General features: G+C 52.5%; 1 protein-coding gene across 1 annotated transcript in view; it reads left to right on the forward strand.

Annotated features, from left to right (window-relative positions):
• The first annotated feature begins 6069 nt into the window (after nucleotides 1–6069).
• The window catches only part of EFHD1 (EF-hand domain family member D1), a 43010-nt gene continuing 22351 nt past the window's right edge, over nucleotides 6070–26728 (forward strand). The window contains exon 1 of the mRNA XM_023259812.2: nucleotides 6070–6453. Within this exon, the coding sequence (XP_023115580.1) occupies nucleotides 6164–6453 (290 nt within the window). The 5' untranslated portion in view covers nucleotides 6070–6163. The remainder of the gene's footprint in view (nucleotides 6454–26728) is intronic.

The raw sequence follows: 26728 nt of genomic DNA on the forward strand, positions 1-26728 counted from the left end.
ACCAAATTATCTGAAAAGATTATTCAAATACTCTTTCCTTTTCTGGTTAAATATCCAGGTGTATTTCCAGCCACTTTGTGGAAGGCTGGATTTTCTGCATGTACCTCAAACAAAGCAACAAATCAAATGCAGAGGTGGATGCTCTATTCAACTATTTTTTTTTTTTTATTCAGGCAGACATTAAAGACATATACAAAGCTGAACACAATGTTCTCACATTATGTATGTTAATATGTAATGGGCTGTTCTTGTCATTTTTTCAAACACCAGATTTGTTGAGACGTAATTCACATACTACAAAATTCATCCTTTTGAAATGTACAATTCCGTGGTTTTTATACATTCATGTAGTTGTACAACCATCATCACTGTCTCATTTTAGAATACTTTGAATTCAATGACGGATGGCATGAAGGAACTTGGAAAGAGCACACGGTAGCAACAATTTTTTAAAAATTTTAATGTTAATGTTAATTAACATTAATTGTTAATGTTTTAACATTAATTAATTTAATTAACATTAACTGTTAATGTATTTATTTATTTATTTATTTATTTATGTTTTTATTTCTTTTTGAGAGAGAGAGACAGAGAGACAGAGAGTGAGCGGGAGAGGAGCAGAGAAGAGAGAGACACACAGAATCCAAAGCAGGCTCCAGGCTCTGAGCTGTCAGCATAGAGCCCAACTCGGGGCTTGAACTCGAAATGCGAGAACATGACCTGAGCTGAAGTCAGATGCTTAACTGACTGAGCCACCCAGGCGACCCTCCAACAATTAATTTTTAAAGGACAAACATGTTCCTCTAAAACAAAGCAGAGCCCTGAGGTTTTGACTTGTTAAAGAAGTTGGAAATGCAAACATAAGCAGGACAGAATGCCTCCAGGGATGGACGCTACCCCAGGTTTCTGCTCTTTTGGAAAGTTTTTTCCCTTTTTGGAATTTAGTTCATTCCATCCTCTTTGTGACTTGCAGATCAGCCCTTCCCAGAGGGCCCAGAGACCTGTGCCAACTATCTGAGCTGAAAGACGTATCTGTTCTTGTCCAAATGTCACAGAACTGGAAGAGGACTCAGAGGGAGGACTGGCAAATTGTATTTTCCGAAGACAGGCTCAATAGTACATATCCCATCTCGCATGCTATCCCTAGATGTGATGCTATCACTCTTTCACCGAGAGATGGAGATTTATATTCTCTCTCCTTTGTGACTGACTGTCTTGACCAATGGAGTTCAGCTATGCTATTCCTGAGCCTACATCATAAAAGGCGAATCCTTTGCAAGCCTGCCCTTGGAACCCAGCCTCCTTGTTATAAGGAGGCTCAGGCCATGTGAAGACGCCGGGTATAGGTGTTCCAGTCAACAGCCCTAAGGAAGAACCAAGCATTAGCCAGCATCAGTTCTGTACCTGGGAGGGATCGAGTCTTCAGATTCCTTCTTGCCCCCTGCCTTGGAGCTGCTCCCACTTAACCCAAGTGGGTCAGGAAAGAGATTTGTCCCATGAAGTTGTGCCCAAATTGCACACATGTGAGCCAAGTAGATGTACTTTTTTAGAGCCACCAGGTTTGGGGATGGTTTGTTACACAGCAATCACTGAGAAAGAAGTCTTCGAGTTAAAAACACATTTGGTCTCCCTACGAAAAGCAGAACCTCCTTTAGCCACCCCAGGGGAAAGTTAGCGGCTCACCAGAGGACAGCAGGGTGAAGAAGCACTTTCAGCTGCTCTACAGTGAAAATATCCACCTGCCAATACTTGATTTTAAACATAACATTTGTTTTCTGATGATAACAGTGTTTATACTCACTGTAGAAAATTCAGAAAAATGAGAATTAACAGAGAATGAAAACAATCTGACTTCTCACATTTACAGCTTTCCCTTTTCTCTTCTTTATATAGAAATTTCTTTTACAGGGGCACCTGGGTGGCTCAGTCAATTAAGCGTCCGACTTCGGCTCAGGTCATCATCTAACGGTTCCTGAGTTCAAGCCCTGCATCGGGCTCTCTGCTCGAGCCCACTTTGGATTGTCTGTCCCCCACCACCCCCCCCCCAGCCTCTCTGTTCCTTACCCCCTGGTTCTCTCTATCTCAAGATAAATGAATAAACTTTAAAAACAAGAAATTTATTTTACAAAACGTGTATCATATTTGCACAGGACTAGTGATATTGACCCATCATTCAGCAGTCATGTTTTGAGTTTGTCAGGCACCCAGCTGGACACTCCAGAAGGAGGGCTGGAGAGCAGGGCTTTTCCAGCAATGGCAGTGACTGTGATCCACCTGGGTCACTAGTGAGATACCGAGACTTCTTTCTTGGGGGGGTGACTGGGAGTTGCCTGGTGAGTATCGTGGGTATCTGCGGCTTTGCTGCCAGGGGTGGGCACGGCTTCGGAGGAGTTCCATCCTCTGCCAGTACCTCAGTGGCAAGGAAGCTTGGGGGAGGCCTGGTGGGCACAGCCACCAAACTCTGTCCCTCGCAGGTGACATGCCTTTTGAGTTGCACCCAGGGGACAGCTCATATTTCACATGCACTCTATGCAAAAGTACTTCCTTAGAGATCCACTGTGTAATATAGAGCATGTATTTTGGATTTTAAGGTTTAAGAGAATAAATCTCACGTTCAGTGTTGTTACCAAAAAACTGCCCAAAACAAAACCCAAGGGGACACAAGTAAATTTTTGGAGGTGATGGATATGTTTATTACCTTGATCATAACAATGGTATGACAAGTGTTTGCACATGTCCAAACTTTAAGTAAACCTGTAAAAAAGAGGGCTTCATCCTTTAGAAACATTTAAAGGACGAAGTTGAATTGCATTCAAAATCCACTCTCAGGAACATGAGAAGTTTCAGTGTTATGTTCTATTCATAAGTGAAAGAAAAGGCAAAGCTATTAGTTTGGTTTTGAAGATATTATTATAATTTATTTTTATTTTATTTATTTTTTTTTTAGTAATCTCTACACCAAACATGGGGCTCAAACTCATGACCCTGAGATCAGGAATTGAGCAGTCCACAGACTGAACCAGTCATGTACCCCAAAGCTATTAGATTCTTTAAATTTAATGTGAACTGTGGTAAATTTTAGCATGTGAAACAATTGTTTACATTTTGTATTACCTTTTCATGCAGTTTCTTGTTGATGGAGAGTATTAATTTTAAATCCTTTTTTGGTGTGTGTATGAAATATGTCACATATAAAGTACTCAAAACAGAAGTGACAACAAAGCAAAGGTAGTCACCACCATCAGGTCAGGATGTATTTAAAAGAGTCCATGAGGGGCACCTGGGTGGCTCAGTTGGTTAAGCGGCCGACTTGGGCTCAGGTCACGATCTCGCGGTCCGTGAGTTTGAGCCCCGTGTCGGGCTCTGTGCTGACAACTCAGAGCCTGGAGCCTGTTTCAGATTCTGTGTCTCCCTCTCTCTGACCCTCCCCCGTTCATGCTCTGTCTCTCTCTGTCTCAAAAATAAATAAACGTTAACAAAAATTAAAAAAATAAAAATAAAAGCGTCCATCAATCGTCATTTCAAGCATAAAATCTAATGTAAAAAGGGCTGCTTTTGCAGAACCAGATACAATTGTTTAGTGGGAATGTTAAGAGATTTTATTTTATTTTTTTTTTAATATTTATTTTTGAGAGAGAGAGACAGACAGGGTGTGAGTCGGGGAGGGGCAGAGAGAGAGGGACACAGAATCTGAAGCAGTCTCCAGTCTTTGAGCTCTCAGCATAGAGCCTGATGCGGGGCTCAGACTCTCAGACGGTGAGATTATGACCTGAGCCGAAGTTGGCCACTTAACCGAGTGACTCAGGTGCCCCTAAAATATTTGAGGGCACCTATGTGGCTCAGTCGATTAAGCATCTGATTCTTGATTTTGGCTCAGGTCGTATTCTCACAGTTGGTGGGTTTGAGCCCATCAGATGCTCTGCTTTCAGCACAGAGCACGCTTCGGATCCTCTGTCTCCCTCTCTCCCTGCCCCTCCCTGGATGGTTCTCATTCTCTCTCTCTCTCTCTCTCTCTCTCTCTCTCTCTCTCTCTCAAAAAATAAACATTTTTAAAAATTTTAAAAGATTTTATTTGATACCCTTATTTAAAAACTTAGTATTTCCTAATACCTTTTTGTTTTAAATAACGCTTTTTTTAATTTTTAAAAACTCAAAAATTTAGTTTAAATCCAAGTTAGGGGCGCCTGGGTGGCACAGTCGGTTAAGCGTCCGACTTCAGCCAGGTCACGATCTCGAGGCCCGTGAGTTCGAGCCCCGCGTCAGGCTCTGGGCTGATGGCTCAGAGCCTGGAGCCTGTTTCCGATTCTGTGTCTCCCTCTCTCTCTGCCCCTCCCCCGTTCATGCTCTGTCTCTCTCTGTCCCAAAAATAAATAAAAACGTTGAAAAAAAAATTAAAAAAAAAATTAAAAAAAAAAGAAATCCAAGTTAGTTAACATATGCTGTAATAAATGACTTCAGGAGTAGAATTTGGTGATTCATCATTTACATATAACCCCCAGGGTCCATCCCAACAAGTGCCCTCAATTCCCATCACCCATTTAGCCCATCCCCCCACTTGGCACCCCTCCAGCATCCCTGTTTTTTCTCTGTATTTATTTATTATTTTATTTTTAATTTTTGAAAAGTTTTTTATTTATTTATTTGAGCGACAGAGAGAGAACGAGCAAGCAGGCTGTGAGATCATGATCTGAGCTGAAGTCGGACGCTTAACTGATTGAGCCACCCGGGTGTCCCTGTTCTCTGTATAAATAACTTTTTAAAAAGATTTTATTTGTAGAGGTGCCTGGGTGGCTGAGTGGGTTAGACATCTGATTCTTGGTTTCTGCACTGACGGCACTAGGCCTGCTTGGAATCTTCTCTCTGCCCCTCCCCTGCTTGCGTGCTCTCTCTCTCAAAATAAAATAAACTTAAACATACATATTTTATCTGTAAGTAATCGCTACACCCAACATGGGGCTCGAGCTCAACCCTCAGATCGAGTTGCATGCTCCACCAACTGGGCCAGCTAGGTGCCCCCAAATAACTCTTTGTCATTAGCCCTCTATAGATGCCCCCAATCCCTGGCAGGACCTCTGCTTGCCCAGTACACACACACACACACACACACACACACACACACACACACACACACACCAAAAGCTGGTGCTCAGTCTCAGGCCCCAGCGCTCAGCCGGGGTCACAGACACGCCCCGAGGTCAGCAGCCCACTAGGTGGTCAGAGCAGAGTGATCCAGGCAGAGGCGGACCAGTGTTTACAACGGTTGGCTGATGTAACAGCCATCTGCATCGGCCTTCCTTAGGGACAATGACGAGTTTACTTGTTTTGTCCCCTTGTTATTAAAAGTGCTGATTTATTTATTTATTCTTGAGCTTCTTTTTCTCTTCTTTCTTGCGTCACAGAAAAAGCCAGAGCCCTCGAAGCCACGCTGGGGTCTTACCTCCAGGGGAGCCACGAGTTTTGTCTCCTTTGCTTGCCCTCTTTTCTGTTTGCTTATTCGTGTTTAGTATTTTTAGTATGTTTTGGCAACATTTATTTTCAACGAATGTTAGAAACGCAGCCCTCCTCCCCACCCCCCACCCCCCCAGCGGGCGCCTCCCACTGCCAGACCTCGCGGCCACTGGGTGCCACTTCCAGCCATGGGGGCGCGTGGGTGTCACCTGAGGGAGCTCGGTTTTTCCCACCCCCAGCCGGTCCTGGGCCGCGAGCACCTCCAGTCGGGGTATTTCTGTGGAACGAGAAAGGAACCGCCCGAGCGGTCGGGAAACTTTCCCGCTGCCGTTTCCCCGGGGACCGCAGGGTCCCCTTGTCTCCCTCCGAGCGGGCTCGGGCGGCAAGGTCGGAGTTGATCGGAGGGTCCACTCCGTGTCCCGGGGGGCGGTCAGCCTCCCGTCCCGAGCCCCGGGGAGGGGGCGGCGGGTGGGGACCCCCGGAAGCCCAGACACCTGCGGCCCCCGGCCGGCCGGGCGGTCCCCGAGCCCCGGCGCCTCCTTTAAAGCGGCGGCTCCGCCCCGCCCACCCCCGCCCCCCCGCCCGCGGTTCCACCCAACCGCCGGATTCCGGCCGCCCTGGCAGAGCGTCGCAGCGCCGCGAGCCCGCGAGGAGCGCGCCGTCCGTCCAGTCCCCGCGTCGGGTTCCGCGCCCCCGGGTCCCCAGGCCCGCCGCCATGGCCAGCCAGGAGCTGGCGCTCAAGCTGCAGCGGCGGCTGCAGTGGGAGGAGGTGGAGGAGGGCGGCCTCCAGCCCGCGCCCGGCGCAGCCCTGGCGCCGGAGCACGAGTCCCCCGCCCGGGCGCCCACCGCCTGCGCCGACGCCGAGCTGAGCGCGCAGCTGAACCGACGGCTGGACATCAACGAGGGCACCGCGCGGCCCCGCCGCTGCAAGGTCTTCAACCCCTACACCGAGTTCCCGGAGTTCAGCCGCCGCCTCATCAGGGACCTGGAGAGCATGTTCAAAAAGTGAGCGCCCCGCGCCGCCCTGTGCCTTGCGCCCCCCGAGCACCCTGCGCTGGGGACCCGGGAGGTGGGGGCGTGGTGTGTGTGGGGGGAGGTGGGGGTGGGCGGGTTTCCCGGCTCTGCTTTGTGGGACTGGGTGGGATAGTTTAGGAGTTCCGGGGGTGCCCTTAGCATTTAACCCACGCCCCCGAGGCCCTGCGCGCCCCGAGTCCGTGCCGGCGCGTCTGGGGGCGGGGGGGGGGGGGGGACGCGGTCCTGGCCCGGCCGTCGAGGGCAGTGGCCGCAGCTCTCCCGGCCTGAGCTCAGAAGTTCCCCGGGGCAGCGGAGCCGGAGTCCCACGCTCCCGGGTCCCGACCACGGGTCCCGCCCCTGCGCCGCTGGTTGCGAGATTTGCCCGCAGCGCAACTTCTAGGAAACAGAATCGCGCAGCGGCTCACCTGCCAGCTGTATCTCCCAAGGGAGAAACTAGCCCCGTTGTCCTTTTATCTTTTAAAACAAAAGGGGATAGTTATCCTTGGCTGCCGCTCGGGGTCTGATGTACCCACAGAGGCTGAGAACTGGGAGTTTGTTAGACTCGTTGCAAAAGATCAGGACGTTCCTGGAGCGAGCGTGACTAGGGAGCCTCCTGGGGGCGTCGCCTTATCTGTTTTACCCTTTCTTGGCTTTGGGGCAGTAGGCGCCCGTCGGAACCGGACGTGGCAGCTGGCAGCGGGTCCTGCTGTGAAAGCCCCGCGGAGCCGGGGAGCTGCTGGCGCGCCCCAACACCGGGCGATGGAAGCAGCATAGAGAGCCCCCTCCAGCTGTCTTTGTATCCTGCGAGGTCCCTGGACCTCAGTTTTCTCATCTGTAGAGAGAGAGAGCAGCGATGGTCCCAGCCTTTTAAGGCCATAAAGTATTTTGCACACCGTAAGCTTCTAACCGAGCTATTAATATTATTTCCAGAATTGGGCCAAGACCGGAAAAATGCCTGGGGGAGCGAAGGCCTCCGGCCAGGTCATACTTAGGGCGTTTTTAAAAGCGCTCGGAATGTGTTTGTGCTCCGCGTTGAGGTTCTATTTAAAGGCTCTGTGGCCGGCACTGGGTGGCCAGAGCCTTGGCCCCTTCCTGAGGCTGGGCTGCTGTCCAGCCTCGGCCTCTGTGTGGAGGTCAGTGGAGGCTGGCACCTGGAGCCTCCCTGCCTCCTCTGTTTCCGTGACACCCTGATTTCCCAGTCCCTGGCTTGCAAGCACTGTTCTCTGGTGTTCACACCTGGTGGGTCTAGTTTGGGCAATTAAGGAAAGCTGAGTTGGGGCAAAAAAAAAAAAAAAAAAAAAAAAAGCATTTGGAGTGGAGATGGAAAAACAATGGGTACTTGGTTTGTCAGGGCCCCTTTGATTTATTTGGGAGTATGCTTTGGCTCCTTTGCTCCCATGTCCCAGCAGTTCCCAACAGTCCAGCTGGACTGGGGGGTGCATCTTGGGGACCTCCTTCTTCAGTTTGCTTTGGGATGACTTGGGTTTCTTTTATTTCTATTTTTTTCTAGAACAATCTTTGAAAGGTTGAGTTTGTTTGTTGGCTACATAAGAGTCATAAAGGGAGTCCACATAGAGGGCCTTAGGAGGACGAGCAAGGTGGCATCCATGAGGAAGCAGGCTCTGGAACAAGGTCAAGCTCAAGGGAAGGCACGTGTGGTCCAGGGTCCCAAGAAAGCTGGCCAGTCCAGCCTGTGTGTGGTGCCAGACGGTGGTTCTCCAGAGCTGCGGTGTCAGTCAGAATTCTAGGTTGGGTTTTCTGTCACTTTCAACCAAAAGTGGCATAAACAAAAAAGGAGATTAATGGGCTCATAATTGGTGTCAGGTATGGCTGGACCTAGGCGCTCAGATGATACTATCAGTGCTTAGTTTCTCTTTTTCTTAAGCCAGCTTCCTCTCTGTGTTGTCCCCATTCTCAGGTGGCTTATCCCTGGTGGTGGCAGTCTGGCCACAGCAGCTCCAGTCCAGGGAGAAAGGGTAACCACAGCAAAGGCCTTATTGTCTCTCTCTGCCTTTAGCTTTGCTATTGTTTCTTACTGGCTCTCAACCAATTGCTGTGGCCAGGGGACTTGTTTGCTCTGATTGGCCAGGCCTGAGGCATGTGCTCCACCCCTGCAGGGAGGAGTACAGCCCTATCTCTAGCAGACTTGGCCTTGGGGAAGAATGGCTTTCACCGGCAAATCTGGAGGCTATTGCTGAGGAGGGAGGGTCAAATGCTGGTGGCTTGTGAATGACCTTCCTGGGTCGTCCTGGACCCAGATCACTGGCACTTTGTTTACCTTCAGCCACAAGTGTCATGGCTGGATTGCATGACTCCTGTCGGCAGGGAGTGGGATCCGAGGCCCGAGCTGCTGCGGAGACGCCTTCCTGGGAACCATCCCTGTGTCCCAGAAGAGGAGAGAGGCAGAGCTGCTCGAGTCAGCTGAGCAGTACCTGGAGACCCCAGCACGGCAGGGGGAGCAGTGTCACCTTTGGATTCGGACAGGCATAGGGCTGACAGGGCCTGGGATCTGTGACCCTGAACAAGTTACATGATCCCTCTAAGCCTTGGTTTTCTTGCTGGTAAGATGGGCACAACGCTGCCTTCCCCTGAGGGCCAGGTAGCACTGTGGCTACGGGGGGCTGGGGCCACTGGGGAATGCTGTCTTTGTTTCCCCACTGTGTTTGGAAAGGCCCCCCGGAACGTGATGTCAAGACTCAGTTATGCATCATGAGTGTGGGGAGGGTGGGGACACAGCCCACTTATTCCAGGGTCATTAGCTGTGACTGTGACCGTGGGCAAGTTGCTTAACCACTTCTGGCCTTTCATCATAGAATGGAGGCAATTGTTCCTTTCAAGGGGTTTGGTGAGAACCCGGCGAGACCACTTTGGCTCCAGCCCTGTGTCACACCTTCAGGCTCCCCACCTCCTACAAAAACAGGGATTGCATGACCCCAAGGCTGGGCTTCCACAAACTCGGCATCCTCCCTCCTAGCTCATCGGTTTACCTTCAGGGTGCATCTGCCCAATTTCACTTGTTGTCCGGACCCCACTAGGGTCAGCGGCCCCAGGTTGGGAGATTTGTTACCTAGACACTTCTGACTCGGCTTGGCAAGTGACTCTAGGTGATGGACAAACCCCTCCTCTTGTGAAGGGGCCCTGCTGTGCCCTCGGTCACTAGGCTAGACCAATCGCCCTGCCACGCCTTGGGGGGCTTCCTGCCCTCCTGCCACCTCAAGCTCCCTCCAGATGGCCAGCTGGCTCCAGGACCTGCCTGAGCCCATCCGCCCAAGGGGCCTCCTGTCCCTGCTGCCTTTGCCCAGGCTGGGGCAGGCCGCCTCCACCCGGAAGGCTGCTGTGGGGCTGGCCATTCGGGGATTTGCCACCTGCCCCAGCCTGGCAGTGCTGCTGACCCTCTGCAGCCTGCTAAGGGGCTCCTTGGTCCCAACTTTGCCCACGGCCCAGCCCTGATTCTCTGCTGGCCCGCTTTCATATTTTCTTCTTCCTGTTGTCCTGCGTGACTTAAAAAAACAACAAATTTTAAACTATGCATAGTTAGGTCCTCTTGAAAACCTGACGGCTCACTCCTGCATTGACCCCTATCCTCAGCTGCCTTGGCCCTCACTGAGGGCCGGGCGAGGAAACCTCTTACTGGGGCCTCCCGGGCTCCTATGCTGCCTGGAGGAGCCCTGCACCTGCCGACCCCTGCCTGACTCTCCTCCCTGCTCTGCGACAGTGTCACCTGCCACAGCACCGGTCCAGCCAGCACTGATCAATACTGTGCTTCTGTCCCCAATTGAAGTGTGGCCTCTTCCAACCTTTTTCTTTTTCCTTTGCTTTTCTACACATAAATAAAAGCATACGCATCTTATAAACCCCCAAGAACAGGTCACACACCAACTTATTTCCCGTTGTCTGGCTTTCCACACCTGATGCACTGCCGAAGCAGGGTTGAGGCTGTAAAGAGCATGAGCGCGGAGCCAGGCTTCCTGGGTTCAGACCCAGACCCTACTTCTTGCTACCTGGAAGGCTACTTCGGGCAGGTTACTTAAAAGCACCGTGCCTCAGTTTCCCTTTCTGTCAAGTGTGGATTGAACAGTACCTGCCTTGTGGGGTTATTGTGGGGATTAAATAAGCTAATGTATGTGACGCAGTTAGCTCAATGCAGGGCCCACGGTGAGGGCCCAGGAGATTTGCACCCCTCATTTTTAGATGATCACATAGCTATAGTTTTGGTGGATGTGCAGATTTTGGGTTGTCCCTTTTTTGCTCAGTAATTCAAAAGCAATGTCTGATCGATCCTTTGAAGTTGATTCCTCCCGCAGTTTGAGCTGCAGAGTGGCGACCTAGCTGCTTGGTGAGTAATTGGTCCCCCTGGGGCTCTGCCCTGACTTTCTGCCCTTCCAGGCTCTGTCGATGGGAGTCACTCGCTCCACTGCTGGAGGGCTGGATAAGCGTCCTCCGGCTGCTGTAACAAAGTATCACAAAGCCGGTGGCTCAAAACAGCGTGAATGCATTCTCTTACCCTTCTGGAGGCTGGAACCGGAACCCAGGGTACCCGCAGGGCTGTGCGAGGCTACGGGAGCTTGAGGGAAGAAGAATCCTTCCATGCCTCTTGTAGCTTCTGGTGGTCACCAGCAATCATTGGCATAACCTTGGCTTACAGACCTGTCACTCCGATCTCTGCCTTGTTCTATCACTGTCTGTGCAGAGCCCGATGTGGGGCTTGAACCCACGAACCATGAGTTCATTATCTGAGCGGAAGTCGGAGGCTTGATCAACTGAGCCACCCAAGTGCCTCAAGTGTTCTTTTTTTTTTTTAATTTTTAAATGTTTATTTATTACTTTTTTAATTAAAAAAAATTTTTTTTAGCATTTATTTTTGAGACACAGAGGCAGAGCAAGACAGAGCACAAGTTGGGGAGGAGCAGGGAGAGAGGGAGACACAGAATCTGAAGCAGGCTCCAGGCTCTGAGCTGTCAGCACGGACCCCACGTGGGGTTCGAACTCATGAACCGTGAGATCATGACCTGAGCCGAAGTCTTATGCTCCACCGACTGAGCCGCCCAGGTGTTCTTGATGGTGTTCTCCTTATATGTGTGTCCTCATATGTCCCCCTTTTAAGGACACCAGTCATTGGATTTAGGGCCCACCCCAATCTAGTACGACTTCATCTTAGTTTAATTTATTACATATGCGATGATCCTATTTCCAAACAGGATCACATTCTGAGGTTCTGGGTGGCCGTGAATTTGGCAGGGGGCACCCTATTCAACCCGTTACCGCAAGTGACCAGGGCTTCCCAGTCCTTGAGGCACCATGACCACCTTCTCCTTGCCTCCTGAGGGATTGGGGAGCCGGAGTAGGCAGGCCTGCCCAAGGAGGCCCTCGGATTTGGGGACGTCAGAGCCTTAACCAAAGCCTCCATATTCCTACCCTCAGCAGGAGGATCGATCTTCCCAAAGCCCAATCCTAATGGAAATGGAGCTGCTATCTAACTACAAAACACAGAACCGACAGCAGTACCCTCCACCCCTCCCTTCACCCCCACACCCCCAGTCGTCCCAGGAGTGCACTCACTTTCAGCAAAAATTTCAGTTTAATCAGAGTTGCCAGATCCAGATTCTGATGTCGCCTTAGTTCACTCAAAACCTGACTTGATGGGCATAAAGTACGCCTGTTCCTTTTGTTCTGAGCCAGAGAAATGCATGCAGGTACTGCCGAATGTGCTTTGATCTCTTAAGTTTGATTTTTCTATTTGGAAGTGTTGCTTAGGGATGTCTTGCATTGTCAAGGTTTGGCGAAAGAACTGGATCCCTCCCCCGACCCAGCTGTGAGGATGTTGGGTTCTTGGGCTGGGGGTCACTTGTCTTTGTACCCCTGGGGCCTACCACAAATGAGCCTGGCTGCCAAATGCTGTGTTGTAGGAGGAAGAGAATTTTCGAGTGAGTGTGGGAAGCCAGAGGCACCATCATCCTGGCCAGAGAAAGCTCCCTCTTCATTTCCAAGTGTGTTACTGGATAGCCTGAGCCAAGAGAACAGTGGCCTGATTTTAAACGAAGAGTGAGAAGGCCCAGAAGAAACTGACTCTGGGTTTGTGTCCAGGGCTGTAACAGAAGCTGGTGGAGGTCAAGGCTAGACGGGAAACTTTAATTACCCAGGGCTTATCCGGGGGCCTCTTTCAATAGGAGATACTGAGGGTGGCCACTTAAGGGTAGGACCCAAATGCAGCACCTCAGGGGCGCCTGGGTGGCTCAGTCGGTTAAGCGTCCGACTTCGGCTCAGGTTATGATCTCATGGTTCGTGGGTTCGAGCCCCGCATCTGGGCTGACTGACAGCTCAGAGCCTGGAGGCTGCTTTAGATTCTGTGTCTCCTTCTTTCTCTGCCCCTCCTCTGCTTGCACTCTGTCTCTGTCTCTCTCAAAAATAAATAAACATTAACAAAAACAAAAACAAATGCAGCACCTCAAAATGTGGCTGCTGTGTTTTTGTAGCTATACTAAAAGTTTGTCTTTCATTCCCCCAAAGAAAGGGTGGAGAGAGGAGCATTTGGCTCTGGGAAAGTTGTCTTTTTATTGAGAATCCGAAATGGTGATGTCGTAGATGCCCCTCCAACGCCCACGTCACCACTAAGCCCAGAAAAGGCGAGGATGTTATGGGACTGTTCATTTCTTATGTTGCCCACCCTTATCCCATTTATTTTTCTCCTCCTTAGTCTCCTCCTTGAGGGAGGGAGAAAGGGTGTAGACTTAGAGGGCAGGCATTTGCAGTAGAGGTGCAGAGGGGGGAGGGTTTCTAGGGGGGAGGAGAGGCAGCACACCCACTCTCAGGTGCATCTTCTGAGCGAATTGACTTTGAAGATGAGGAAGGTGCCTTAGAGAAAGGCGATGAGATTGGAGTTTCAGTCCACGGTGACCTGCCTTAGATTTGAAATTCCCACACCTGCACTGGATTTTGCACATTTGACCTTGCCGACCATGGGTGGGGCAAGAGAACCCTGGGCTAGTCTGAATTCCTGGGGGGCGTTCAGCCAGAACTCAGGTCGGCTTCTGTTCGGGACCCTGGTCTCTGGCAGAAAGACACCTTGACTTGGAACTATTTCTTAGACCTGTTCAAGCACTGGTTGTTTCCATTTGCCAAATGAGGTGTGCTGACCACCACGGAGGGGAATTGGGAGGGGGCTCCCAGCTCCTGGCGGTCAGATCTTTGCAGGGAGTTTCTTCCTCTTCCTTGCTCCCCACTCTTCCCACCTCACTCCCTCCGAGAAGTCTCCTCCACCCTCGTTACAGAGCCTTCACATTTCATGAGAATCACATTTCGTGATTCATTTCATGAATCCCTTGCAAGGTTAGTTAATAAGTGCCTGGTTTTAAAGCTGTGAGGTCTCAGGGGCTCTATTTATACTCTAGCCGGATCGTACCCATAGTCCAACTAGTAAATAGAAATAGAAATACCTCCTTTCAGGGCCGCCTGGGTGGCTCATTCGGGTAAGCCTCCGACTCTTGATTTCAGCTCAGGTCATGATCTTGCGGTTCGTGGGATCGAGCCCCGCATCAGGCTCTGCGCTGAGATTCTCTTTCCCTCTTTCTCTCTCTCTGCCCCTCTTCCTTTCTCTCTCTCAAAATAAATAAATGAAAGGAAAAAAAAAAACAATATCTCCTTCCTTTGAATTTGAGGAGGGTCCTCATGGTGTGGCTGAGCCCGTGGTCTCTAAAATGTGCTGATTCAGTCGGGCCTTGGGAGCCACGGCCGCCAGACCCGGCGAAGAGACGCTCCTTGGAGGAGCCCAGCACACCCTCCAGGCTTTGCACACGTTTGCTTTCAGTTTCCTGCTTCGTGAATATCTGCATCATGTGCACCCTCGTGCGTCCACACATGTGACATGTGTGTTCACATTCACTCTCACCCTCACGCATTCAGTGCCTGTCCTCCTCCGCATCATATAGTCCTGCCTCTACAAGCCTCTTTCAGCTCCTGTGTCCCTTGAGTGTTAGTGATCGAAGGGCACTACTGGTCCTAAATCCTAGATGATCCTTGGAAGGCCCAGGTACAGGGACACCTGAGTTGTTGGAGCAAGGACCACACTATCCTGCAGGATGAAACTTGATCATAGTCAGTGCTCTGCCAGGACATAGATTTGTTGGTTCCAAGGCTGCGTGACCTTTTGTGACCCCTTCCCCAGTGTTCTTACCTCTGGGGTCCCACAGCCATCAATGTCTATACATTTGCTAACCATAATCTGCTGTGGTACCATAATGATGATGATGACGAGCCCTCTTATCTACTGTTTGTGAGCCATTCATTCATTCATTCATTCGTTCAGCTAAGCACCTGCTGGGTGCTGGGATTGCACAGATTGAACCAGAGGAGCCACTGCCCTTGAGAAACTCAAACTCTTAACAGTGAGCTGGATTTTTTTTTTTAAGTTTGTTTATTTTGAGAGAGAGAGAAAGAGCATGAGTAGGGGAGGGGCAGAGAGAGAGAGAGGGAGAGAGAGAATCCCAAGCAGGTTCCACACTGTCAGTGCAGAGCCCGACATGGAGCTCAAACTCACAAACGGTGAGGTGACATCACAATCTCAGCTGAAACCAAGAGTCAGATGCTCAACCGACTGAGCCACCCAGGCGCCCCAACAGTGAGCTGGATATAAATGATGCTGCTAGACAGGAGGATTGCAAGTCCTGGAAAGGCCAGCCACCACCCGTGTGCAAGACACTTCATGTGGCCTAGCGGCCCCCGTGAAGATGTGGGGAGCACTGTGACTTCAGGCTGCTGCATTCAGGGTAGGGGTCCTGGTCTTTCTGGATGTAGTCAGGGAAGAGCAGCCAGCCAGGACTGGGAGGGGATCCAGGTCCTTGAGCGAGGGAAGCCCTGGGACTGAGGGTCCTCAAGGTGGAGGATGACAGCTGACCGCTTGAAGTGTGATGGGGACCCACTTGACCATGGAGGCCACAAGGAAAGGAGTCAATAGCTTTGGTTCAGTATAGAGAAGAAAACTTTCTCGTGGTTGGAGTGGTTGAGAAATGGAAAGAATTGTCTGGAAGGTGTTAAGCCTTTTCTCTGGGGTTTCACTGGAATGCGGGTCGCCCAATTCCTTGGGGTGAGAAGTTTGTAGCGGGGCTTAGGGAGGCTGGGGGATGGAGTATTGACCTTCAAGTTTCCTTTGAGCCCTATGGTGATAGCTGGAGCTTGTTTTAGCCTAGCCTAGCCTAGCCTAGCCTAGCCTAGCCTATCCTAAGAGCACAAGCTGGGGAGAGGGGCAGAGGGGGAGAGAGAGAATTTCAAGCAGGCTCCACACTCAGCCTAGCCCCCTATGCAGGGCTCTAGCCCACAACCTTGGCTGGGATCATGACCTGAGCCGAAATCAAGAGTCTGGGGCTCAACCGACTGAGCCCCTCACACGCCCCCGGAGCTCTTTGCCTCAGGTCTTCGGAACCTCTGAAATCACATATCGAGTTGGGGGCACCCATTTGCTAAGGGCATCCACCTTCTCGCGGGGTTTAAGGCCCATCTCTCCACAGCTGAGATCCCCTGGTTTGGAGGGAACAGATTAGAATCTCACAGCTAAAAGAAAACTTAATCATTTTTGTTGTAAAATTATGATGTCCCTGTTCAATATCTCTTGTAAAATAGTAGAGCTATTTACGACTTGTGGAGAGCGGAAGCCGCAGGATCTTCTCTTCCAAGGGATGGCTGCCATCAGATTAGGTACCAGTTGCTGAACGTGAGTGTTGAGACTGTATATACCGTTCTGCCTTGTATCAGTTGGGAGGCCCTTGGCTCAAGTCATGGAAAACCTTGCCCTGAACCCAACAGTGAAGAATCATCTCGTATAGCAGGGTGTCCAGAGGATCCGGGTGGCCCTTGGGCATGGTTGGCGGTTGCTGTCGGAGACCCGAGTTCGGTCCTCCCCACCCCTTCAGTCTTTGTGTTGCCTTCATCTGGGGGCGGGTAGCAAGATGGTGAGTTCCCCAAGTCACATACAGCTGTGACAAAATCAGAGGCAGGAAAGAGCTAGAGTTCTTCTAAACAATGAGGAAATCTTGGGGCGCATGGGTGGCCCCATCGGTTGAGCATCTGAATTCAGCTCAGGTCATGATCTTGCGGTTCTAGAGTTTGAGCCCCACATCAGCCTTGCTGCTGTCAGTGTAGAGCCCACTTCAGATCCTCTGTCCCTCTCTCTCTCTCTCTCTCTCTGCCCTTCCCCTGCTTATGCTCTCTCAAAAAATAAATAAAACATTAAAAAAAAATGAGAAGTCTTTCCCAGATGGATCCCCTAAGCCAGCCTCTGGCATCCCTTTGGCCAGCATTGGGTCAAGGGCCCACCTGGGCCAGTGACTGACCTTCCCTGAGGGGCAGGAACCTGGCCAAATGGAGGTTTGTAAGGGAGAAAAGGAGGGGTGGAGCCCAACAGTGTTCCTTTTGGGTCTTTTCCTGACCAGTGGACCATGGCTCTCTTGTGTTCATCTCTGTTTTTGTATATATAGGAGGGGCTTGGATTCTGGAGACCAGGCAGGGAGCAGCCCATGACTGGGAGCTCTTAGATGCCTGAATGTGGAAGTCTTTCCTCTGGGACACTCACTGCCACCATTTTAATCAAGAGTCCCTTTGATTTCTTTCTTTCCTTCCTTCCTTCCTTCCTTCCTTCCTTCCTTCCTTCCTTCTTTCTTTCTTTCTTTCTTTCTTTCTTTCTTTCTTTCTTTCTTTCTTTAATTTTTTTAATGTTTATTTTTGAGAGAGAGAGAGACAGAGCATGAGCAGAGGAGGGGCAGAGAGAGAGGGAGACACAGAATCCAAAGCAGGCTCCAGGCTCTTAGCTGTTAGCACAGAGCCCAACACGGGGCTTGACTCAAGAACTGTGAGATCATGACCTGAGCCGAAGTCGGACCCTTAACCGACTGAGCCATCCAGGCGCCCTGCCCACCCCCCCCCCTTGGATTTTCTCTTTGCCTGTGGCTGTAGATCCCTGGCAGCTAAGAGTGTTGTGTATTTGGGGGTGGGGATGTGTCTGTGTCAACTGCCCTCTCTAAGCCAACTTTCCATAAAGCTCCTACTTTGCCTCAAGTAATCCTTCCATTTTAACAAAGAGTTTGGCCAAACACCAGCCATCTCAACTCTGGGATGGGAGGACCCAACTGGCTTCCTTGGGCAGATTTCACCAATTACACTCCTCCTCTGCTTTTTGTTTTTGACGATTGTTTGCTGATGCCTTCCTTTTCTCAAGCTCCCCCTCCTCAGACCTCCTTTGTCCTCTTTATCATCATGACTCTTGTATCTCTGATTTCCTCTCCTTTTAGAAGGGTCTACAGGTGGATACGCAGTGAGTGCATGAGTGCCCCCCTGTGTTGTGGAGGTGAGCCAGTGCCAGCAGCAGCCTCCCTGTGCCGGTTCCTGGTTCCAGGCCAGGCGGAGCCTTAGTGTAGGGGGACGGGCGGGGAGCAGTGGACTGTTCCCAGCCACACCGGGGTCTGATTCTGAAGTGAATGGTGTGAATAGTGTGGCTGCCTCTGGGTGGACAAAGGCTTAACCTTCTGCAGGCTTGGATCAGATTGGAAGGAAGTAGGAGGACATTGTCTAAGACATTCAAACTGCGTCCCCAGGGCTGGCCCCTCTGCCCCTTCCTGGTGGGAACAGAGGACGGATTAAGGCTGCAGCTGACGCCAGCTCTGGGGTTAGACACCTCTGAGGGGGACCCCCAGGCCACCTGGCACTGCTCAGGGAACACTGATCGTGCCTGGGACGGCAGTCCTGGCATCAACCCTCTACTGACAAGTTCTGGCTGCTGACTGTCCTAGCTCTATGTCCATGGGGACCTGGCGAGCTCTGTCTTGTGTCTTGGCCTTGGAGAAGTGCTGTCCCCAGATCCAGCGCTGCCTTGCTTGGCCTCAGTGATAGGGTCTCTGTCCCCTCCCTAAATGCCTCCTCATGCTTTGCCCACCCCACCCTACAATGGTCAGCTTTACTGAGCCCTGGGCTCCCCCCTCCGCCAAAACACCTAGCAGTCACCACTTGTAGAGTACCTACTGTGTGCAGGCACTGCTGTTAGCATTTGCATCTCAAACACCATTAGGTGGGTTCTGTTGTCACCCCGTTTCACAGATGGGGACCCTGGGACAGAGAGAAGCTAGGTAGCTTGCCCAGGGTCACCCATCACGTAAGAGGTAGAACTGGAATTTGAACCCAGAAGGCCTGTACTCTTGTTCCTTGTGCCACTAGCCTCTCTCTTTTTTTTTTTTTTAATTAAATAAATTTTTTTTAACATTTATTTATCTTTGAGAGACAGAGCACAAGTCGGGGAGGGGCAGAGAGAGAGGGAGACACAGAATCCGAAGCAGGCTCCAGGCCCTGAGCTGTCAGCATGGGGCCAGACATGGGGCTTGAACCCATGAACCATGAAATCATGACCTGAGCCGAAGTCGGATGCCTAACCGACTGAGCCACCCAGGAGTCCCTAGCCTCCCTCATTAATGTCATTATTGCCCCCATCTTCTCAGGCTCCAGATCTCAGCCATCCTTGGCATCGCCCCTGCAGGTTGCCTGACCTCCGGGCCTGGGGCAGCTGGCCTCCCCTTATCCATCTTACATGTTGTGACCTCTTGCCAGAGCCCGGGTCTCATCACCTTGCATCCCTCTTCAGAATCCTCTGTGGGTTGGGGACAACATACAACATTCCATAGCTCCCCATTGCCCATGGGATAGGGTCCAGGCTCCTCATGATAACCTGTAAGGCCGGTCCCTGCCGGGTGTCTCATTCTGCTGTTACCAGTTGCACCGGCCTGGCCCTGCTCTGACTGGGCTGTTGCCCGTCCCCTCACCCCGACTCTCCATACTCTCCAGTTTCTAATGGATCGCACTTAGTATTGTTGATCCTTGTGACGTTCCCCTCCCTCCATAGGGTTTGTCCTGGGAACACAGGCACAGGTCTTTATGCTTGAGTGGGGCTAACTTCTTCCCCAGTCCCCATGCCCACCCCAGGGCCAGGGTGGGGTGACTTGACCCCTGTGGAGGGGCTGAGCTCTGCCTCTGGAGCTGCACTGTGGCCCCGGTGACTGCCTCTGGGGAGCTTCGCAGCTCACAGGCTGTCAGAGGAAAGGGGGGCCATCGTGCGGGCCATGCGGTTCCCTCTAGCGGTGCCACTGACCACACGCCATGCAGGCACAGGCCTGTAAGTGAGATGTGGACACAGGTAAATGTCCACCTTCTCAGGTTGTCCCCCATATCGTGTGACCGCTCGGCATGCAGTCAGAGCCTTAATTAGGTCCCTCTGGTTCCAGCCCCATGTTTTTTCCACTACGGACCTGCAGGTCCCGTGGCCCCCAGCCGAACTGCTGGGTTTGAGGCGGTGCCGGCCCAGAGCGGGGGATTCGGGAAAAGGACTGGCTGGCAGTGAAGTAGTGGGACGGAGATGGAGACCAAGGGCCCAGAGGCTGCGGCCCCGGGTGCTTTTCCTTCCTGTTTGGAGGGACGGCCGAGTCCCCCCCACAGGCCACTTGAGTTGGGCCTGGGGCCCCTGGCCTCCCCTTCTTCGGGGCCTTCCCCTGCTCTTTGTCTCTCTGACTCCCGGGTTTGAGGGCTGAGGAGCAGTGGGGGCACTGCTAGGGCTGCCGCAGTCCTGACCGAGTTGGTGTGGAAGCCTCGGGTTGTTTGGGGGAAGCCATCCCCTCAGATCCACAAGGCTCGTGGGAACGTCTTGGAGAGTTAGGTTTCCAGGGTGGGCACCTCTGGCCTTGTTTCCTGGCCCCTCATGGCTTTTATAGGAAGTGTTGGGAAGGCACCCCATGCCGCACCTTCCCAGCAAAGGACTGACCTTGCTCAATTTGACATTCCTGGGGAGAAGAACCCAGGTAGCCTCCCCACCCCCATTGCCCTCGGGAGCACACAAATCTCCCAGAATACCTTGTGGGAGCAGACTCCACTCCCTCCCTCTGGGACATCCCCGCACCTCTGAACTGGACTGGTGACAGTGGCTCCCTCCCTGGCCTCTGCACTTGTGCTCTCCCCTGTCGTTCCTGCTCCACCGTCCCAGCCAGCCGCCTCCCTCCCCTCCAGCTCTGCCCAAGTTCCGGCCTTATCGCCGCTCAACAGCCTCTTTGTACATCTGCCTGCCCGCCGGGACTGGTCTTTGTGCTTTGCTTCAGCTCTGGAGAGGCCCCAGGTAGACCGGAGCCAGGTGGTGAGTGAGCAGATGAATGGAATCAGGGCGAGCCAGGAACTGATTGGAAATCAAAGACTCTGGGCTCGAGCTTTAACTTAACTCCTCAGTCCCTGTGTCACTGTTGTACATCCCCCCCCCCCCCCTTCAGAGTCCGCTTCCTCTTACTTTGCACGCAGTTGTAACACACTTGGAGATCTGGTTTCCGGGCCTGCTCCCAGCCTGAGGCAAATTGGAGGGAAGGAAGGAGGGAGGGAAGAATGGAGGAAGGAAGTTTCTGTCCAGGGAGAGAGGGAGGAGCAGATGATTTGACAGCTAGGGAGGACCCTCTAAAGATAGGAAACCAGAAACTCAGAGACCTGGGCATCCGGACTATGGAGGAGAAACAACTGTCCTGTGACCTTGGGGTGTCCTGAGACTCATCTGGATAGGCACCGTTCGGGACATCCACGGAGAGCCAGGAGCATCCCTGGAAAGGCCATTGGCTTTGGGGACAGTCTGGCACAGTGCCCTTCTCTGACTTGGAAGTGCCTGGGCACCACAGGTGTTGTGAAAATGGAGGTTCTGATTCAGCAGGTCTGGGGCAGGGCCTGAGATTCTGCGTTTCTAACAATCCTGGGTGACCGCGATGGCACTGATCTAGGGACCACACTCGGAGCAGCCGGTGCCTGCCTGTTTGAAAAGGCGGTGCCTGATTTCCATACAAGGCCTTTCGCTGTAAAGAAAAGCAGGGGAGCCCCAGGGTGCTGGAGTGGATGCCACCCTCCCACACCAAGACATTTTCTGGGGCGCTGCCATCCTCCCGAGAACCACCCCCTCCCCCGCCAGGGTCCCTGGGGGAGTTTCTCATGGCTGAGCCTCAGACAGACAAAGGCTGCCTGGCTCCTTTCTTCCTAATGGCAGGGTTATTCTGGCGAGGTGAAAACCAAGAAAACCCAGGGGCTCTGCACGGTGGAAGCTGAGAGAGCAAGTGATTCACGGAACCAGGAGGGGCTGAGCACTGGATGGACACTGGACACCTAACCCTGCACCCTTGCCGCTGTCCCCTCGTCCCGTCCCTAGTGGACTTTGGTGGGGTTGAAGTTAGGGGTTACCGGGACCCTTTTGGCCAGGCCAGGGGCTTTCCCAGGTCACCGGCCCACGGCTGTGGGCATGGCGGTGAGGGATCCCAGCCTGCCCCACCCCACCCCACCCCACCCCACCCCACCCCACCCCACCCCAGCATGTAGTGCCGGCCCCAGTCAGTAAAGAGCCTTTCTGAGTGACCCCTGGCAAGAGACCTGACCCTCTCACACAGGCTGGGCTGGGCTGCCACTGAGCACGGGCTTCACGGAGAGTCTGAATAAGGGACCTCGGCAGGCTGTGGATTCGGGTTTCCCCAGAATGCTAAAGATGGCCACAGCTGTTCGAGGTCCGTTTGAGAGTGGGCGGCTCTTCAGAGCAGGCGCCCTGGAAGCTGCCTTCCTCTTCATGGCTGCAGACAGGTACTACTTTTAAAAATAGCTCCCTCTCCTTGGCTGCTTACTGGGTGCCAGGGGCTGAGTGCAGGCCTGTTATCTCCCTGCAGGGCACAAACAGCTCTTCTCCTTGTACTCAGTCTGCAGAGGGCTCACCAGCCTGAGTGTCTCCCAAGCCAGTGGCAGCACTGGGTGTCAAGGCCGGCCTGTGTCTCCAGGGCTGTCTCCAGGGCTGATGGGACCAGAGTCTCTCCCGGGCAGATCCCGGAGAGTACAAAGATGGCCCGGGACTGAGGGCCTTTTAAAGCAAAAACCATGGGAAAAGTTCAGCAACTCAGAGCGGGGGTGGGGGGCGGGGGTGGCTGGAAGGAAATCCCAGGAAGCGAACAAGCATCAGGGTCTTGAGTTGATGGGTGGTTTTTCTTTGATATCCTGGTTTGCCTTCGATAAGAAACATAGGGGTTAAAATTTAAATTCTTGAAAAGAAACTGGTACAAGGAGCTAAGATGTTGGTAGGGGAGGAGCTGAGGGCTTCAGGGGACTCCCAACAAGCCTGCCAAGCATTTGAAAGACAGAAACTGTGGAGAGGAAAGGGAATATTTCCACGGTTTGAAATAGGGGGAGGGGAATGCAGGTTTAGGCTGGGCTTGCAGGGAGAAAGAAAGCCCCAGGTGGGCCTGGGGCTAGGGCTCCACGCTTTCCCCTGAAGCCTGGTCCCACACCCCCAGCCTGGGAAAGGCCTTCTGTCCCTGGTGGCAGGGGTTGGGGGCGTGGGGGTGTCTTAGTGGGTGGCCCTGCCAGCTGTTTTGTGCAGGTGGGCCTGACCTGGGTAGGTGCTGTTCCCTTTCCACGGGGCTGGATTCCAAATCAAAAAGAAGGTGATAGCATTTTCACGGGGGGGGGGGGGGGGGGGGGAGGATGGCGGCAAAGGAGGTTTCCAGAACGCAGAAAACAAATCCAACTGCATGCACTTTCCCACAGGTCTGAACGTTGGTGTGAGATAGCCAGTTTGCAGAGGGCCTTGTCTAAAGGTGCTTCCACACTAGCTGCTTCCATACTGGCCCCTCCCCAGGGGCTCTGAGCAGAGTAGATGACGGTTTTGCCTCCTGGCCCAGCCTTGAGGACCTCTGCTTCCTTGTCACCTCAGCTTCCTGCAGCCACCCTCACGTGGAGATGTGATAATGTAGTCCTAGAACCTTCTGAAGATAAAGGCCTTTTTTTTTTTTTTAAATACCTTACTTCCCCAGGAATCTTCTCTCTACCTTAGCTTTGACTAGTCTCTGCCTTTGCTAACTGTCACTGGAGGGCAACCTTGGCATTCTGTTAGGACTGCCTGAATATCAAGTTTTATTTCCCCCCAAATTAACCCCGGTGACTGGGTGGCCCTGCCCAGGGTTTGGGGTGAGAGCTTGGGCATCAGGCTAGGGGTCCACCGGCTTAACTTCAGCAGACCTAGTGACCTGGGGCTGGTTGACCTCCATGGGTCCCAGTTTCTTCATCAGTCCTACACCCGTCACAGAAGGGCGGGTCAAATCAGATGAAATTTATTCGAAGGGCTCGGCTGCCGAGACTGTTTCTCCAGATGTTTGCAAGATGGCAACACTGAAATTCTCTTGGTCAAAAATTAGTGACTTTGCCTATTCGGGACTCTGCACCATGGCTTCGATCATTTCTGCCAAAGCCTTCGGGCATCAATTGCAGACGGTATGCATCTTACAGTTACAATAGCAGTCTCTTTGTTGGGACATGGAGTGACCTCTCTGGCCCCTGAGCTCTCACAGGGTCGTGGGGCACATAGTATAAACTCAGTTAATGATCATCCCGGCCTTCTCTGCTCCATGTAAAGCCAAGGACCTGCTTGGAAGTCCCAGGTTAGTTCTCATCCCCAGGAAGTGGCTTCACTGCATACTTCTATCACCATCTATCCAGTGGGGTGACTAATTACCACTTCACAGCACTGTTGGATTAAACGAGGTGATTTTGCACAGTGCCCAGCACTTAGTAAGCTCTCAATAAACCATAAACACAGGCGGCTATTATTAATTCTTCACAGGGCTGTTGTAAAGATGAAAAGGATTAGTTTATGAGACAATGTGTGGTGAGCTGCAGAGCAGGCCAGGTTTAGTTATTGGGCGCTTTGCATCCCATGGTGTGAGCTGCTCATGTGGTCATGGGGTGCTTTGAGAGGAACAGGTAAAACAGAAAGATGACGAAGGGGCCCTGGGAGGTTTTTCCTGCCTGTCTCGCAAACCCAGGTCCTGAAGGAAGTGACCGTGGACAAGCCCTCGTGGAGGATCACTTTGAAGAGGGAAGGACGCACTTCCCAGCTACACGGGGAGGGGTGAGAACGCCACTAATGTGTCACTTTCTAATCCTGCCTGGACTTACATACATGGCCCCTGGCCAGTGCTTCAGGCGGGAACAAAGGCAAGCAGGCAGCCTTCCCTGAGTCCCGGGGAGTGAAAGTGGTAGCCGGCTCGTGACCCCACTCTTCCCTGCCCTGCTCGGCTTCAGAGATGTCCCTTCCACATCTACACGCTGGCTTTGTTGCTGTGTCAGGCTGATGGCCCCCCGCGCAACATAGACAGGCCTGCCTAGATACACCTTTGGCCCTTTGCTCCAGCTGGGGTTTGCCCGCTGCAGTGCTGGGCGGGCCTCTTCCTGGCACTGACTCACCAAAGTGGTCACCTTTGCCTGCCTCTTTAAAGATTTCTTTAGGGGCGCCTGGGTGGCTCAGCCGGTTAAGGCTCTGACTTCAGCTCAGGTCATGATCTCACAGTTTGTGGGTTTGAGCCCCGCATTGGGCTCTGTACTGACAGCTTGGAGCCTGGAACCTGCTTCAGATTCTGTGTCTCCTTTTCTCTCTCTGCCTCTCCCCCCGACTTGCACTCTCCCTCTATCAAAAATAAACATTAAAAAAAAAAAAGAAAAAAAAAAAGAAGAAGAAGATTTCTTTAAATTCCTTTAGCCTGTTTCCAGACTTTGCTGACGCCCTTTCTGACATGTTTGTCCCTTTTCTGAGGCCTGGAGAATGTTTCAGGCTTGAAACAGTTTTTCCAAACCTTCTCGACTCGTGTCGGTCAGAACCCCAGAAGAGAAACAGAAGGCTGACATCTCAGCCCCCTCCCTGTGCATGAGCCCGTGGCACCAGCCCCACTGGGGTCCCCTGGGGGAGGTCGTGCTTGCTGTAGGTTATGTGAGCAGGGAACCCTGGTCGGTCCTTCACCCTGACCTGTTCTTCTCTCCTCCATCCTCCTTCCCAGCTTCTCTCCCATTCTGGGCCCTCCCCTCACTCACACCTAGGCTTTTGCTGCTCCCTTTGGAGACCCCAACCATCTTTGCCTTTGCCCTCAGTGATTCACATCCGAGATGCACCGGCCTTCAGAACTTCGGGGCTCCTGCTCTCTGCAGACTTTGTGTTGGAACATGCACCGTGTGCATTGCTTATTGACATATATTCAAAATCTCGGCGTGACAGGTACCATTGTGGTTGTTTAACCCAGTCCTTCTAACAGCAAATTGTCGTGAGATGCGTTGTTGTGTGCTCTTTGGAGCGCCCGGCGACCAACAAGTGCCGCCTTCTAGTGGAAAGTCCCCGAAGGCAGAGGATTGTGTGATCGAATGAGCCCGTGTGCTCTGTTTCCCTCTGGTAGGTTTCAGGTGACCATATGGAAGGCTCTGGAAAGTTCCACCCTAAAGAAGCCTGTTTATTTTGACTAGGACTCCCTGTAACACTGTCCCTCTAGCCTGTTTGTAAGAGCTCTTCTTACCCCAGGTCTTATTCTGGTTGGCTGTTTTTGCCAGGAAGTTCTTCCCTGTGTTGGCTAAAGGCCAGCTCTGTCATGTCCCCGCACAGACCTTGCTGCTCTTTGGGAATGCTCCTGGGAAGTTTAAATGCGTAATCTGAAGGCGGCGCTCTGCTCCCAGGGCCAGATGCTGCCAGTTCCTCCTTCCACGCCCATTCTGACATGGTCCATCGACCTTCGTGGGGGCCCCCCACGGACCAGGCCCACATCCCCCAACGTGTGGGGTCGGCCTGGAGAGGAGAAGGGCGTCACAGGCTGGAGGGACTGTGGCTCCGCTCTTTCAGGATTTGGGGCTGTGGGAGCCCAGAGCTGCCGCCATAGGAAATATCTAGCAGCGGGAGGTGGTAACTGCTGAGGAGCAGAGGGCAGACAATGGGGCTGTTGGCCATCAGAGATGGAAGGGGGCAGCTCCCTGAGCTTGAAGGGACAGAAAGGCCACTGAGGACAGCGGGGTGGTGGCGGGGGTGTGTGTTCTGGGCGGGAGGAATGGCATGAGTCGGCTGCTGTGGCTGGAACAGATGCGTCCTGGGCCTCATCTCCAGCCTCACCACGTGGGCCTCAAAAATACCACCAGCCCTCAGGGCTAGATGTCTCGTTGCCCACAGGCTGCATTCCTTGGTGGGTGGTGGTGTGGGTGCCAACAATGGCGGGCTTTTGTTGTCGGGAGGGTGGGGAGGGGGACAGTGCAGGAGCCTGCTTTGTTTATCTGTTTTTACTGTGGTAGGATGCACGTAAAATCTGCCCCCCTTAACCATGTGAGCACACAGCTCAGTGCAAACACCCCCTTTGTGTTACCACCACCACCACCATCTGTCTCCGCACCTTTTCCTCGTCCCAACTGAAACGCTAACCCGTGAAACTCGCTCCCCAGG

The sequence above is a fragment of the Felis catus genome, chromosome C1, assembly GCF_018350175.1.
Source record: "Felis catus isolate Fca126 chromosome C1, F.catus_Fca126_mat1.0, whole genome shotgun sequence".
NCBI classification, from domain to species: domain Eukaryota; kingdom Metazoa; phylum Chordata; class Mammalia; order Carnivora; family Felidae; genus Felis; species Felis catus.